General features: G+C 46.5%; 1 protein-coding gene across 1 annotated transcript; it reads right to left on the bottom strand.

Annotated features, from left to right (window-relative positions):
• Window positions 1–4842: 4842 nt before the first annotated feature.
• LOC119306932 (putative disease resistance protein RGA1) lies at window positions 4843–8250 on the bottom strand. Its single transcript, XM_037583011.1, has 2 exons — window positions 5651–8250; window positions 4843–5380 (listed from the first exon to the last, which is right to left on the bottom strand). Exons 1-2 carry the CDS (start codon window positions 8248–8250, stop codon window positions 4843–4845), a joined length of 3138 nt encoding a protein of 1045 aa, XP_037438908.1.
• Between the last annotated feature and the right edge of the window lie 5464 nt (window positions 8251–13714).

The following is a 13714-nucleotide window of genomic DNA, read 5'->3' on the forward strand; positions in this document are numbered from 1 at the left end:
GTCGAACGCCCTGCAAGCTTTTTCCCCCTCGCCATGCCGGAGCCGTCCGCCGCCTTGTTCTTCTTCGCGGATGTTTTGCCCTTCTTCGTCCGCGCCGCATTGGGTACCTTCTTCGACGGTGCGGCGGCGGCACGGGATGGCGCCGACGCGACGCCACCCGGCACGACATGTCTGCACAAAGCGTGGCGCTGACAATTTGGTCTTGCGCTAATTTAAAAGTTCAATTGGTGGGCTCTTCCCAGGGGGTCAATATCGACCATTCATTTTCGTTTCACAGCCGAATCTCAGCCGTTCGATTTTTACAGTTGGCTCACGGTGAAAGCGTTCCTCTCCGTCCTCTCTGACGCCAGCTTCCACCCTCGAGCTCCCCTCCCTCCTCCTCCCCCCCACGCCCACGGGATCGAGACCGTGCTCGAGTCATGGATCTCGCCCCCCGCCACTACCTCCTACACGGCGAGGTTCGGGGGCCGCCGCTCGTGCCGCTGCTGCCTCCTTCTCTCCCACCTGCTGCAAGAGGACGTGGCTGACCCCTCGCCCCTTCTACTTTCCGGCGTGCACGTCGCCGCTTCCGAGCTCAACAGGCGGGGCATGGGCCGCTGCTATGCTCTGTTGCCTCCTCCTCCTCGGTGCTCAGCAGGGAGGGCCTCCACACCATCGCACGCGGAACGTGCTTCCCCCCATCCCCATGTCTTGCGACGGTTCAGCATCGTCGGTGCATCAGCCATGGGACCATGGTTGGAAAATTGACTAGGGTAATGCTTCACCATGGTATACAGTACTCCCTCTGTAAAGAAATTTAAGAGTAATTATTTGGCCTAAACTCTTGGGAGTTGGGACACGCTTGAGAATATATATGTTGTTTTCTTATGCATAAAGTCATCAATTTTGTGATTTGTGAATGTGCAGGTTGTAGAAACAGAAATGTTGATACCCTGTGTTGCATTCTGATGATACCCTGCCCTCTCTCTGACGATAAGTGATTACTGTACATGCTTGCTAATATAAAAAGCTGTATTATATATTAATGCCAACGGTGGAAATATAGTGCCATCTACTTTTGTGTAGCTCATTTTGCTTACAGATCCTAGCAGTTACACTAACATTCTGTGTCGAATACACATGTTAGTAGACCACCAATTTTTTTTTTCGGGGTAAAGTAGACCACCAATTAACTGCACAATCAGATGACTCTGCTCGCCTGCTTGGCGCCAAGCTACTGTCTTTTGCAAAGGTACTTATGCTCCTTCCCATGTCAGTAATATGCAGCTCATTGTTCTTTTGCATTTCTAGAGACCTATGGTTGTTTGCTGCATTAAGTACATTTACAGAAGCTTCTATCATTTGACCATTTGGCTTATTCATGAAACAAACAGTTCCAATTGCTTGTAAATAACTGTCTATTTGGAGGATATGTTTTTGTTTTCCTTTTCCTTTTCGCATGTACCAGATGAGGAGGCTGCAACACCTTCTTTCTGCTGCTGTTCTAAGTCTATGTAGGCCTGCTAGTGGCTAGCTTTATCAGTATGTCCTTCTTTAGTTTGTGTCGATCAGACTTTGCTGGCCCTGTTGGCCTTGTATGGGTGGCTGGAGACTTTGTTTCTGTGCGTTTGGATGTTGAACCTGTCTTTTGCTGTTGGTACTCTGAGAACTATGTAAGTTTGGTTTTCAGTAATGAAAATCGGAAGGGGGAAACCCTTCTTTGATCAAAAAAAAAAGTACCAGATGAGGAAACATATTTTTATTAACATGAATAGCCTTCTCCTTACATCGATTATTCGTTGAGGTGCTCTTTTCTAACCTACAACTACCATTGTTTGCCAAATTATAATGCACATCTCATATCCAACTATGCTACTAAAAGATATTTGTGCTGCAAAAGTTGCATTAGAGTCCTGAGACATTAACCTTGCAACCTTGCTAACTATAGTTGTGATCTCTGTGTTTGTTTTACCCGATAATGTTCACCATGGTCTTTTATCCTCGCGCTGTAAGGTTCTAACTCCCTAGGTGAACTTCTACTCCTTCTCTTTTCTTTGTCTTAGGCGTAATCTTCTCATTCTTTGTGGTTTCATTTCGTTTCTACAGGTCCTGAATTATCTCCTCTTCAGCACACTGATTCCCCACCCCTCTGTGAGCTCATTCCTTCTTGAGATTATATGTGCTATTTCTATGGCTTTAGTCACTCAATTTTGATCATGTTTGTTGCCATGTTTTAATGCCTTATGGATGCTTAGGTCACGCTGAGGCAGTAAGGTGCCCTGGCAGGGCCTTAGCATTTTGCCGGCCTTAGGCGCTTATGCATAAAAGGTGGGGGTTGATCGCCTTGTGACGCCTTACCACCTTAAAAACCTTGGTTGGTTGCAACAATCTTTCTATTTATTATTGTGGCTGCAAGCTTTCCTTTTCTCATTTTGCTGCTATGGTTACAAACCCAGTTATGCTTGATGTACTGAGAGATTGTTTAAGGAGATAAACACATATTAAAAATGAGAATTAACAGCTCACTGAATCAACATAATCTAATTTAAGTTGAGACACTTATTTTGGGACGGAGGGAGTATCATTGATAAAGCAATTACGATGTGCTTTTGTTAAAGGGCGCTAATAGGCGCCGGCGCACCGGCCGAAACTTTAGGCCGGTCCCGCGTGGGCCATTGGGTCTGTCTAACACAGAGCGCGCGGAACCGCTCGATCACGCACGTATCAGACGGGCTCTGATGTGGACTCGGTCGTCATCTTCCTCATCCGACGCACATCGTCGACTCTGGCCGCCGTCGCCGTCTGCCACACCCCACGTTGCTCGTGGCTCGCCATGGCCGCCGCTCGCCGTCGCCGCTCGACGCTGCTTGCTTTCTCCGCTGCAGCAAAAAAGGTACCAGCTACATAAAAAAAGGCGGCAATGGCGGCCGCCAAGTCCAACAATGGAGGGCCCGCCAGTTCCAGCATCCGTCGCAGCACCATTGATGCATAGAAACAGTCATGTGCATCAACGGCTCGCCGTTGCAGCTTTTTCGTCGCCGGACTCTGGTTGAAGCTTTTGAAATATATGGTTGAAGCTTTTGTGTTAACGATTGTAGCTTTCCGCGTTTCCTGTCGCCGATTGAAGCTTTCTATATCGCCGGTCGAAGCTTTTTTTCTAGCCAGTTGAAGCTTTTTTCGTCGCCGGATGCAACTTTTCTGATTTCCAGTCATCGCCGTGAATGGTGGCAACAATTACTGTCTATGGTAGTAGCAAACATTCTATGTGGTTGCATCAAAACGTTGTCGCGGCTGTAAAGGGTTGCATCTCCTTCATGAATGATGTAGCAAATCCTGTAGTCAGTAGTAGCAAAAAATTGTTCGGTTGCAGCAAAAAAAATGTCTCTGTCGTCTTGGTCGCATCGTCTTCACAAATGAATGTAACAAAAATCGCCGCTGGTAGTAGCAATTTATGTTGCTGGTAGTAGCAGAAACACTACGCCGTTGCAACACTACGCGGCTCTGGCGGGTTCTGCAGTGCCTCGCCCGCAGGCGGCGGCCATGGTGTGTCAGGACCGCAGCATCGTCATGGCCGTGGCCGCGGCCGAGGCCTGCGAGGAGTTGGCTTGTCACCGGAGGTAGCGGCCATGACAGCCGCAGAGAAGCTTGCTGCGAGGAAGAAGGAAGGGATGAGGATGAACGGTTAAGAGGATAAGGTTGCGTAGATAAAAAACGATTCATGGGACTAGCTGCATTGTGCACGGAGGGATCGCGAGGCGTACGATTGAAAACAGATCGCGCGGCTCGTGCTCGACCGGCGCTGCGTTCGACCGGCGCGCCGGACGCAAACGTTTACCTTTGTTAAATGTATCTTCCGTGCATGTGCTGAAATTCGGAATATTGTTCCCCTTAATTATTTTTTCCTGAATATTGTTTCTGAAATTGCACGAGTTGCAACACTTGACAGACCTAATTTCTCCTCACGCGACGAAGGAACAAATTCTTGGACCGAACATCGTTGCAGGGTGGTTTTGGTACAAACGTAAAGAGACCATTTGGCAAACAAGCACTCCCCAAAATTCGTCACTCATTGCATGTTGAATTAGTAAACACCCTTAATTTCAAAAAAATAAAATAAAATAAAATTTAGCAAACACCCTTTAGTCCTCCAGCTGGACATATCTTCCTTTTTATATTATTTGTAGTGCAGATGAAGACAAGGTAACAGAGGCATAGTTACCCAAATTTGGTTCGATCAGGCTTCTTCACATATCTCCTGCATCTGCTAGTGAGTGTAGAAGTGCATGCTCTAGCCAATGCAACCAAAAGACCGATCTGATGGAAGAGACCAAGGATCAGTGCCGAGACCAAGGATCAGTGCTCCTTCATTGTCTTGGCCATACGGCCATACGACTTGCTTGGGGACGATCCTCCATATCTCCTCTTGTGTAGGATGCGCATTTCACCATGCACGTACGCCAACAGTTCAGTTCAGTTCTGTTCAGTCGAGTTCAATCTTGCATCTGCGTACACAACAACTGTTTCATGGAGGAAAGCAAATGCAAATGCAGATGCCAAGCTTGCCGGTCTGCCCATTCCTGAAGGCACCGAGATCACGGTCAGTGTTCCCTAGCCGCTCTAGCGCCTCGTCCTCCACGAGCAGCGCCATCTCAAACACCTGCAGGCAATGCCACCAATTGAGCATCTCGTCGAATACAGCAACACACAACTCTCATTGCAATACAAGATTTTCATTCTTGAAGATAGCAAACATATTCAGATAGTAAGAAACTAAGGGCTGAGAGACGGAGAGCAGAAAACATGCTTACAAAGATCTTATTTGTAGCACACAGAGGCAGGCACTGGGAATAGGTGCATGGTTCCTCAATTTTGGTGGCTTGAAGACGACGAAGCGGCATTATTAATTGACAGATTTTGGACTGTCTTCCCATTAATCCGGATGTATGGAACATGACAACAGTATGACCAATCTGATCCCCCGGGTTTGAAGTAGTTTGTTTTCACGGTGCAAAGGCCATCCATAACCAATTCTTGGAGGTTCTGGGGCACAACTCCTTCCAGTGACACTAGTTGCGTGTCCCTGATATCGAGTACTTTTAAGGAGGTAAGTCTGTTTAGCGTACAAGGGAGTCGCTGAAGAAAATAACAGTAAACAAACTCGATTTTTTCGACAGAGATTAACTGTTCAAACCATTGCTCCTCCTCTGGGGTAAATTGGAGGGTCTCCAAATAAAAGATGCGTAGAATTCGCACTGTTGGGAGAAAAGAATTCCCATTTAACAAGCTGACATCTGTTACTAGATTGGTAAGGTGAAGTACACCCTGCTCATCTTGTCTGCTTGATTTGTCTGACAATTCAGTAAGAATGTCGGGACAACCAAGAACGTCAACTTCCCTGAGGCTGGGAAAGCAGTGCAACCCGTCAATCAAACGTAGCCCTCCACATTTTCTGAGATGCAGATACTCCAGTGACTTCAACTGATGCCCAGAGAGTAGGAGTGGGTGATCGCAGTAAGATATCTTCAATTTTTTCAGGCATGCTAAGAGTTGTACGTATTGTGGCAGTGCCTTGACAAGTAACCCACAAACTGAAATATCAAGTTCTGACAATGAAGACAAGAATGACAAACATGGCACTTCTTCCAGTAAAGGGCAATTGTGAAGTTCAAACCTTTTGACTTGTGGAAGGAGAGGGCCATGCTCATCTTCTGCATGTGACCAGTCTATCCATGATGTCATCGAAGAAACTTTCAACTCCTCCAAACTTCCAAGAAAACCAAAAGACGTTCCATCAACATGCTTCACTGATGGCAAGTTATCTAGAGTGAGATGCTTGAGTGAAGGGAAATTTCGAAATGGCGGAAGTACAGCTACAAGTCGGCAGTTTCCAACATGAAGGGAATGAAGTTTCGTGAAGATGTGAGCCTGTAGCATCCAGCTTGGGAAACTTGTGGCCCCGTAACCTTTGATCATGAGTTCTTGCAGATTTGAGTGCGGCTGCAATCCTTCAAGTACATCTTTGGATACATTTCCACCCTTCAACTCTAAGGCCTCAAGGTGCTTCTTCTCAATCATATTGGCCACCATTGCCTCGTGTGTGCTCTTAATGATGTGGATGTTACTGATGCAAAGTTTCCCAGATAACTCTTGCATGTTCTTCAACTCACTTACCATGAACCCATTTCTCTTTCCAGCACTGAAGTTCTCCAATTCTTGAAGTTGACTCAATTGCCCAATACTAGGAATCAGAGAGAGGGTTGTAGCATCAACATACAAGTGTCGTAAGTTGTTAAGCTTATTGATGCTATGAGGAATAGTGCCCCGAGAATATCCATGGAGGTATAATACCTGAAGATTACAAGGAAAGTTGCGCAAATTGCTGACTCTTGTGAAAGAAAGATCTAAGAACCTCAATTTTCTCAAGGATGCAATGTTGGGAAGCATATTCGTCAGCACCTCTAAATGAGATAGGTCTAAAACTCGAATGCTTCTTGAGTTGGCCAACATAATGTCCACAACATCACAAATTGCATTACTGTCACAGTGACCAAACAATAAGATTGTCCGCACATTTCTATACTTGTTGAGTTCATGAATGTGCAGTTGATTACTAACTTGCACAGACAAGTGGCGAACAGTTGGTGGTGCTCTGTGTGAGGTCTCTTTGTGGAAGAAACATTCATATGAAGAAACACCAATCGCCAGAGCCCGTACTAGATCGTGCATAGTGTACCACTTTTTGTCAAATGTAGCCTGGAAAAATGATCTTTCCACAAGCTCACCAAACAATTTGCTTCCAATATCCTCTAATCTAGTGTCATCAGATTCGCTTTGTTCGATCAAGTCATGAGAAATCCACATATTGACCAATCTATCTTTGTCAAACAAGTAATTTTCTGGAAAAATCGAACAGAAAGCAAACCTCTGCCTTTGTCTGGGTTGTAGATCTTGATAACTAATTCCCATGTATGGAAGGATTTCACAAAGAACTTCATTCAGGTCCCACCAATCACTCTCCAGGATGCTTCTCCACTTGTCTACAGTTAATCTAGACCGCAACAGATTTCCCATTACTTTAGCTGCTAGTGGAAGACCTTGTAGCTTTTTTGCTATTTGTTCACCAATTAACAGAAGAGTCTGATTGTTCTCAACAACATTGGTGGTGCCAAATGCATAATGCTGGAAAGCTGACCAAAAACTCTCCCATGGCAAAGGTGCTAGTGGAACTGGACGCATTGTTGCTACTGTGTTTGCAACCCTTTTGCTTTGTGTTGTGACAAGAACTACACTTCCTGGCACCTTACGAGCTATGGCAGTAAGCAAAACATTCCACTGGGCACACATCTCATCCCAAACACTATCCAGCACAAGAAGGAACCTCCTATCATGCTGGGTGACACTTTGAATATTGTTGATAATCATTTCCAAACTATCTGGGTAGTCAAAAGATGAATCATATCCTTTAAAAGAGCGCAGCACCTCTTGCAATGTTCTTTTCATGCTGAAGTGTTTTGAAACATACACCCATGCCCTCTGCTTAAAGTGGTGCTTTACATTACCATCACTATAAATGACTTGAGCAAGGGTTGTCTTCCCAACCCCGCTCATACCAACAATTGGGATGACATCAACACCACCAGGGCAGTTCCTTGCACCAAGTTTTGCTCTTACGCTGCTGGGTTCTGGTTCAGAGCCAGATGAACCCAAGATAATCTTCAGTATCAACTCTAGAACTTCCTCGCGGCCAAACACCTTGACATCAACTGGAACACGAGAAGTAGTCTCTCCCGGAATTCCTGCCTCCTTCATGGTGTTTAAATTACTCTGCTTCATTAGCTCGACAAATGTGTTGGACGTTGCACAAAGGTGGTCTAGCTTTTGCACAACACATTCAAGCATTTTCATGCTCTCATCAGGCACAATCAAACTTTTCAAGGCCCTAACTGATGACGAAATGATCTCGCTCACCTTGCGCTTTCCGGCAACTATCTCATGACAATCAAACCTGTCAAGCACATCCTCTGCTTCATATGCGGCACTGTGGAGTTCCCTCAACCACTTGGTAAGACTAGTGTTGATGATAAGCTGGTTGTCAGCCACCTCGGTTATGGCCTTCACCATGATGAGGCTTGTGCGGAGTTTGGTCAGAAGCTCTTGAGTAGCATGGCTTAGATTGTAGTTGATCCCAAGGAAGTCTATCGTCTTGTCAACAAGACGTTGGATAACTGCTGATGAGAAACCACCAGCCACCTGCTCTACAGCTGCAGACATCATGATTTGGGACCCTGCAATGATGACAGAATTTTTTAGTCCATGTCTGTAAGCAGTTGTGCAAAGTTGTCTCATGTTAAGGACGAGATGAGCATATCAACTGATGAGATCTCTGCTTGACTATAAAGACCACGAAATATGGAAAAACTACTCCCTCTGTCCCAAAATATAAGAACGTTTTTGACACTACACTAGTGTCAAAAACGTTCTTATATTATGGGACGGAGGGAGTAACTTTCAAGCATTTTTCAAGAGACCTTTTACGGTACATCAATTAAATTAGGGCCGTTAATTTCTATGGGTTGACGATTCAGATGAGGCAATACTACACCAAATTTTCAGTAGTATATTGAGCAATTAGGGGCGTTTTGGGTAGTTCGCTGCTAATCCATCTCGTAGGCAGATTCCCTTCCAAATCAAGTGAAGGGTATAGCTGCAGTTTCACGGAGTCATCATCGTTCCTTTTGCCCATCCTGCTCCGTCGCCATTGCCAGCGGCTACCGCACCTCCGTATGTACTGTAGAGTTTGTGACCTGCAGCCGGCCATTGTCAGCCCGCCCTGTGCCATCGCCCACACCCAGGTCGTTCCGCGCCGTCGCTCCCATCCTGGACCGGACGGACGTCGCAGCGGCACCCATTTCGTCAGGCGCCACGGACACTGATTCAAGCGCTGCCCCACGACATGTTCACCGGCCTGAGCCTCCCACGACCACACGGAGGCACCTCGTGCCCCATACCAGTGCCGAGGCAACGCCCTTCGCCTCCCCTCTCTGTCCTCTCCTTCGCTACATCCCCCATTCCCACTCAGTCCTTTTGGCCGCTATCTGCAGGCGTGTGCTGCAGCTTGCTGCTCCGCGTGCATGCGGCGTGCTTAGAGCCTTAGATTAGTGGGCGCCGGCTGAAGTACGTGCGCGACGGGGAGAGGGCCAGAGGAGAAAGTGATTTCAGGCCATCGACCGAAGTACGTGCAGACGGGGAGAGGGCCGCAGTGCGGGACGAGGCGGCTGCGTCGTGGATCGCTGGGATACATGGGAGGAAGATCTCGGAGCGGCGACCGGAGGCCGGTCAACGCAGAGCGGTCGGCCCTGTGCGACCGACCAGACGGCCATCGGGAGGCTGCGTCGAGCCGTCGAGTGAGGAATGGCAGACGAACTGAGATGGCTGCGTCGTCGAGATGGCAATGACATCGCGTTGTTATTAATAACGTTATTATTAAAAAAATCCACAATAATAGTTAATTACCGAAATGTCCTGTAGCAGAAATTTTAGGAATTAATATTGAGCGTTGGATCCATTATATACTACACACTATTTCAGGTAGTATGATGTACCGTAAAATCTCTCTTTTTCAACCTGATGATTTTTTCTTCATGTATGAGTTGGTAGGCAGTACTAGAGGTAGGCCTTTTTTTTGTCCTACAGATGAATGGTGATTGTCACAACGAATGTTTTCAGTTAGTCAACAGTTGAGTTGGTCACCTGCTCAAATCTATTCATCGATAACATCCAACGAAATACCTACTCCGAAAAACATGCTACAAAATTAGTTTTTATCGGTGTACCCATATACTACCATTTATTCAGTGTTAACAGACGACACCCACAAGGAGACCAGGAAGTTATGTTTCTATGTACACACATCAGAAATTAGCTCTTGAGTTGCCCTGTGCTCGAAATCTTGCTTAAAGAGACTTTAGTACCCGAGGGCCTATAAGAAATTGATAGATTGAGATATTGGAGAAGTAATTGTTGTATTGATTGGGGCCTCAAGGGCTGTTTATATAGATTACAAAGCTTGGGCTACAAGACTAGACTAATAGAGATAGATTACAATACGAATAGACTTTATACTCTAAGATCCCCCCGCAGTCTCAACGTCAGGTGAAACAATGTTGAGACTGGAGCGTATGTCGGTGAACGATGCAGTCAGGAGTCCTTTGGTAAAAATGTCAGCAAATTGGGCACTTGTATGAACATGAAGAACGCGAACCTCGCCAAGAGCCACCTTTTCACGAACAAAGTGAATGTCAATCTCAATGTGCTTTGTGCGACGATGTTGAACTGGATTGGAAGCCATGTATACTGCAGAGATGTTATCACAATAAACAATGGTAGCACATGGGAGCGGACGATGAAGTTCAACGAGAAGCTGCCATAGCCACACCGCCTCGGCCACAGCGTGAGCAACCGCCCTATACTCAGCCTCAGCAGAAGACCTGGAAACTGTTACCCGCCTTTTAGAACACCAAGAAACAAGATTATCACCCAAATAAACGCAAAATCCGGATGTAGATCGTCGAGTATCTGGACAACCTGCCCAGTCTGCATCGGAATAAACTGTCAAGCTTGTAGGTGAAGAAGAATTAATAAGGAGACCGTGATCAAGAGTGCCTTTTAAATAGCGGAGAATGCGTCTGACATGAGCCAGATGAGGAGCACGAGGATCATGCATAAAGAGACAGGCTTGCTGAACTGAATAGGAGATTTCAGGACGAGTAAGAGTGGCATATTGAAGAGCGCCAGTGATGCTACGATATAAAGTAGGATCAGAAAGAGGATCACCATCAGCCGACAGTTTAGCACCAACGTCGGCTGGAGTACGAGAGGGTTGACAATCAGACATACCAGAACGAGAAAGCAAGTCCAAAATGTATGACCGTTGAGAAAGAAAGAGGGAAGATTTTGTGCGAGAAACATGAATACCTAGAAAATGATGAAGAGGACCAAGATCAGTCATGGAAAACTCCCGACTGAGAGAAGAGATGGTATGTTGAAGAAAAGAATCAGAACTAGCCGTGAGAATGATATCATCAACATAAAGCAAGAGGTAGGCAGTGTGAGTAGAAGACTGATAAACAAAGAGAGAAGAATCGGATTTGGAGGGAATAAAGCCTATGGTTTGAATAAAAGTAGCAAAGCATTGAAACCATGCACGAGGAGCTTGTTTAAGGCCATAAAGAGATTTGTTGAGGAGACAAACAAAATTTGGAGATGAGGGATTCTCAAAACCAGAGGGTTGCTGACAATAAACAGTTTCATTGAGAGTGCCATGAAGAAAAGCATTTTTAACATCAAGTTGATGAATAGGCCAAGAAGAGGAAACAACAAGACTAAGAACAACACGAATAGTGCTTGGTTTAACAACAGGAGAAAAAGTCTCATCAAAGTCAATACCAGGCTGCTGGGAGAAACCACGACACACCCAACGAGCTTTGTAACGAGCGAGAGTGCCATCGGAATGAAATTTATGACGAAAAACCCATTTGCCAGAAACAATGTGAACACCAGGAGGTTTGGGAACAAGAGTCCATGTATTATTTTGCTGAAGAGCTTCAAATTCATCGCGCATAGCAGAAAGCCAGAGAGGGTCAAGAAGAGCTCGCTTATAACTGGTTGGAATAGGAGAGATGGTTGGGGTGGCGGTAAGATTGAGACGTTTGGTGGGGAGAAGAAATCCTCGTTTTCCACGGGTGCACATGACATGATCATTGGTGAGCGGTGGTATAAGAACGGCATTGGGTGGCAGTGGGTTTTCGGTTGAAGAGGACGGTGAGGAAGAAGAATCAGAGGTGGTGGGTGTCAAGGGGGTTGCCGTGGTAGGATGTGGTGAGGGAAAGACGGCTGGGGTAGAGGATGCAGTTGCGGGAGAGGTGGGGGACGGGGCAGGAGGGTGGCTAACGTTGGGCGATTCCGGCTGAGAGACGGAACAAGATTCCATGGCAGCAGAGATGACCAAAGGCCGAACTAGGGAAGGGGTTTTGGTGGTGGCGGATTGTGGTGGAATTGGTGTTGTGGTTGTAGTGACAGAAAAAGGAAAAGTATTTTCATCGAATGTGACATGACGAGAGAGAATGATACGACCAGAAGATGGTTCGAAACAACGATATCCTTTGTGATCATCAGAAAGACCAAGGTGAATGCAAGGTAGTGAGCGTGGTTCTAGTTTGTTGGAGGCGGTAGAGGCGATGTTGGGAAAGCATAGACAGCCAAAAACACGCAGAAAAGAATAGTCAGGGTGGGAGAGAAAAAGAGATTGGAAAGGCGAATAAAGAGGGCAAGTTTTAGTTGGTCGAATATTAAGAAGGAGTGTGGCGGTGCGAAGGGCTTCAACCCAAAAACGGGAAGGAAGAGAGGCTTGTAAAAGCAATGTGCGAAGAACATCATTAATAGAGCGAAGACAGCGTTCAGCTTTACCATTTTGAGAAGATGTATAAGGGCATGAAAAGCGAAGAAGAATGCCTTGGGAGAGAAAGAAGGTGCGGTTTTGGGTGTTATCAAATTCACGACCGTTATCACATTGAATAAATCTAATTGGCAAGCCAAAGTGTGTGATTACATATTGTCGAAAGTTGAGAAAGATTGCAGGTACTTCAGATTTAGCGCGGAGAGGAAAGGTCCAAGTATAGTGAGAATAATCATCCAAGATCACAAGATAATATTTATAACCAGAAACACTAGGGACTAGGGAGGTCCATAAATCACAGTGAAGTAACTCAAAAGGAAAAGTACTAATGGTAGTAGAGGTTCCAAAAGGTAATCTAACATGTTTGCCGCATTGACATGCATTACAGATAGAGGGATTATGGGGACTGCTAGAACTAGGGATACAAAATTCTTGGAGTAAAGACGTCAAAGTGTTTTTGCTGGGATGACCGAGGCGACGATGCCATAGATCAACGGATGCGAGCATGGCACGAGGGGTGGATGTGGGCGCGCCATGAAGAGGATAAAGATTGCCCGTGCTATTGTACCGAGCGAGGACCGCCCCCGTTGTCAGATTCTTCACAGACAAACCAAAAGGGTCAAAGGCCAGGATAACTTTGTTGTCAATGCAAAATTGTCTAACAGAAATAAGATTTTTGATGATGGAAGGAACCACAAGAATATTGCGGAGAAGAAAATTGGCATGAGAGGAAGGGATGTAAGAGTGACCGGTGCATGAAACAGGGATGGTGGAGCCATCGCCAATGGTGATAGTGGAAAAAACAGAAGGAAAACAAGCTGACAATAAATTCATATTTGAAGACATATGCATTGATGCACCAGAATCGAAAATCCAATCCGTACCTGCGTCGTTGAGGACAAAATTGTTCATGGCGTTGATGAAGGCGGCTTGGTCCCAAGCCGGCTGTTGGGGAGGAGCAGAGGGGCCAGGAGCTTGCATGTTGACATAGGGGATAGCGGATGGGTAGTATGCGATTGGGGCCTGCATGTTGCCGTAGAAGACCGGCATGGTGTTGGAGGGCGACGGCGGTCCTGGCGTGCTGGTAGGCGGAGTGGGAGTGGCGGTGTAGACGTGCGCCGGCGGCCTGGGTCCAAGGAGTCCCGGAGAGCCGGTGGCTGGACGAAGACCGGGGCTCCATGTGCCCGTGTACGCAGGAGGGGCACCATACGGCGAGGGGGCCGACCAAGGCATCGACCAAGCCTGGACGAGGCCAGTCCAAGGATCATGCTGAGGAGGCCA

This window comes from Triticum dicoccoides, chromosome 5B (assembly GCF_002162155.2).
Source record: "Triticum dicoccoides isolate Atlit2015 ecotype Zavitan chromosome 5B, WEW_v2.0, whole genome shotgun sequence".
In the NCBI taxonomy this organism is placed as follows: domain Eukaryota; kingdom Viridiplantae; phylum Streptophyta; class Magnoliopsida; order Poales; family Poaceae; genus Triticum; species Triticum dicoccoides.